The 2,914-nt window shown below is 60.4% G+C and overlaps 2 protein-coding genes across 2 annotated transcripts; one reads left to right on the top strand and one right to left on the bottom strand.

Moving 5' to 3' along the window:
- Positions 1-535: 535 nt before the first annotated feature.
- GNI_148980 (hypothetical protein) lies at positions 536-1,981 on the bottom strand (the record flags this gene model as incomplete). Its single annotated transcript, XM_011134412.1, has 1 exon — positions 536-1,981. The coding sequence occupies one exon, from the start codon at positions 1,979-1,981 to the stop codon at positions 536-538; it is 1,446 nt and encodes a 481-aa protein (XP_011132714.1).
- Positions 1,982-1,990: 9 nt separating this feature from the next.
- GNI_148970 (hypothetical protein) lies at positions 1,991-2,799 on the top strand (the record flags this gene model as incomplete). Its single annotated transcript, XM_011134411.1, has 3 exons — positions 1,991-2,380; positions 2,472-2,506; positions 2,565-2,799. 3 exons carry the CDS (start codon positions 1,991-1,993, stop codon positions 2,797-2,799), a joined length of 660 nt encoding a protein of 219 aa, XP_011132713.1.
- Between the last annotated feature and the right edge of the window lie 115 nt (positions 2,800-2,914).

Here is a 2,914-nt window from a genome sequence, read left to right as displayed (position 1 = left end):
GTCGTCTGGGCCTGTGGTTCCGCCGTTGGGGCCTGTGGTTCCGCCGTTGGGGCCTGTGGTTCCGCCGTTGGGGCCTGTAGTTCCGCCGTTGGGGCCTGTGGTTCCGCCGTTGGGGCCTGTGGTTCCGTAGAGAGCGGTGCACCACAGGACGGTCCACTACCGGACGGACCGTTAGCCGATTCCTCATGGGCTTCCTCGTGATGCTGTGGGTCTACTGCGCTCCGGCTCGCATCCAATATTGCTGTTACAACGCGGAGTGCTATAGCATGCTCAGGTAACCGGGCGCAATCCGGACGGAAGACAACGCGCTCAGTTAAAATAGCCGGTCTGCTCCAGGTTTCAAAGACGGTCTGGCCGTCGGCTATGGGGTCGCCGGCCTCCACCTTCTCCAACTGACGCACCGTCTGCGCCACGGACTTGCGCGCAGTAGCCAGCACCGACTCAATCTCGTCCGGACACGCATCTCGACACACGTGAACGGCTCGGCTAGTGCAGTCCGCGGAAGAGGTTTGCCGGGGCATGACCTTTGACATATCTAAAGGCGGAACGCCCGAACGCGGAACCTCCAAACGAGGCACCATCCTACTCCCGAATCGGACCGGCTCTTTGTGGTTCGGCTCTTCGTGGTTCGGCTCTTTGTGGTTCGGCTCTTGTGGTTCGGCTCTTCGTGGTTCGGCTCTTCGTGGTTCGGCTCAACAGGATCACCATCGCAGACATCGCTATCCGTGCCACTGTCGCTCAGAGTCTCCTCACACGCCTCCCCCACACACGCCTGCGGTCGCATGGCCGACCTGGTGTCCAACCTAGTGTTGTCTGGACGTAATGGAGCCTGGTCGTCGCCAGTGAAGGAGGGTAGGCAGGAGAGGGTGGGTGAGACGGCGCGTTCGGCCAGGTCGTCCTGAACGGCGGGGGTGCTCCGTGAGCCAGTGCTGCGGGGCGTGCAGTCAACAACCAGTGACATCTTCCGGCTACGTGCACTCTGGACCTCGAGCAGCTTCCGCCTTTCCGGGAGGCAATCTGCAACGACCAGTGGCGCCAGTGCCTCCTTGCCTGGTGCGGTCTTATTGGCCACACGCAACACGGCGCTATCAACTGAAACGGAGCGCGCTATCGTCTCGACCGCAGCCCCGCCAGTAAGGACCGTCTTCTGTTGAGTCGTCGCCCCCGTCTTGGTCACCGTTTTGGTCGTCGCCGGTTTGGTTGGAGGCGGGGGGGCGGGAAGTCGTTCGGCGGGAAGTCGGGTGGCAGGAAGGTCGTCTACACAGTCCATTGTGCCCTCGTCCGTAACGGCGGTGGGCAACGTGCTGGGTGGGACGACGGTCTTGCCCGAGGGGACGGGCTTGTCCGAGGGGACGGGCTGGTCCGAGGGGACGGGCTGGTCCGAGGGGACGGTGTCAGGGGCGGGTGCTCGGCAATAAGCCCCGCAGCGACACGGGTGTGGTGTTGCGGTCTGCCCGAACGGATGATGGCTGGCCGACCGCCAGTTGGGGTCGGCACTATAGGCGCGGCTGTAACCGCGACTTCCATCCTGGCTGTAATCGGGCGCGGAGACCCAGTAGCCCTGAGGCGCGAAGGGGCGGGTCTCGGATCTGCGACGGCAGCCATGGCGGCTCGGCTGCTGCGGGTACACGACTAGGTACGCGTTACCGTCGTTCTGGCCGGGCGCGGGGAAGTGGCCTGAGGATGGTCCGGGGAAGTGACCGGAGAAGCACATACCACAGGCGGGGCCAGGGAAGGAACCCTGGTTAGGGAAGGGACCCTGGCTGGGGAAGGGACCCTGGCTGGGGAAGGGACCAGCGGAGTATTCTCGACCGGGCGGGCGGTTGAAGCGGATGTAGCTGTGCGGTACAGGGTGGCTGGGATAGTAGACGCCGCCGTCGGGGGCGACGAAGATCCTGTGACCCTCGCTCAATCCTTGCGTGTTCGACCAGATCACTGCCGGGGCCATGCCAGACGCGGGCGGAAAGCCGCTGGGAAACATTCCAAATTTATGTACGGTGACCAATTTGAAGAAGACTTCGACGACGACGACGGCCGTAACCTCCTCGTCAACGAGCTGCAGGAACATCTCAAAGAACTGACGAAGCAAAATGAAGATCTCAAACAGAAGAATATCACGAGTGATGAAGTGATTGCGTGCGTTGCCCTACCCACCTGTCGTATGCCCACCTGTCGTATACCCACCTGTCGTATACCCACCCGTCGTATACCCACCTGTGGTATGCCCACCTGTCGGATACCCACCTGTCGTATACCCACCTGTCGTATACCCACCTGTCGTATACCCACCTGTCGTATACCCACCTGTCGTATACCCACCTGTCGTATATCCACCTGTCGTATTCCCACCCGTCGTATACCCACCCGTCGTTGTATTATGGTTGTCTTTCTTGGTTAGAGGCTTGAGGAAAAATCTGGACCAATGTGAAGCTATGCTGGTGGAGGTGCAAACAGAAAACGACGAGCTGCAGCGCCAATACCGCGCTAAGGAAGCCCGGCTAAGAGAGTATGTCAGCTCCTATCGCCCTTTCCTATGGCTCTTGGTCAACGTGTTTCATGTGCAGGTTGGAGGAAGGTATAGGGAACGATACGGGAGAAGTAAAAATGCTCAAAGAGCAACTGGAGAACACTCGCTTGCAGATCGAAGCCCTCCAGTCCGCCGCAGGTGAGACCCGGGGATATGAAGATGTTGTGGGCGAGAAGAACCAAAGGATCAAAGTCCTCGAAGCCAAGCTCGAAGCCATTGAAAAAGAGAGAGAAGGGACCATAACAAAAACAGATCTTATTGAGACCTTGTGAGCGCGTGGACACCGGAATGGGAGGACACCGGAATGGGGGGACACCGGAATGGGAGGACACCGGAATGGGGGGACACCGGAATGGGGGGACACCGGAATGGGGGGACACCGGAATG

This window comes from Gregarina niphandrodes (genome assembly GCF_000223845.1).
Source record: "Gregarina niphandrodes unplaced genomic scaffold scaffold00041, whole genome shotgun sequence".
Taxonomy (NCBI): domain Eukaryota; phylum Apicomplexa; class Conoidasida; order Eugregarinorida; family Gregarinidae; genus Gregarina; species Gregarina niphandrodes.
This window is presented reverse-complemented; position numbering and strand designations above follow the sequence as displayed.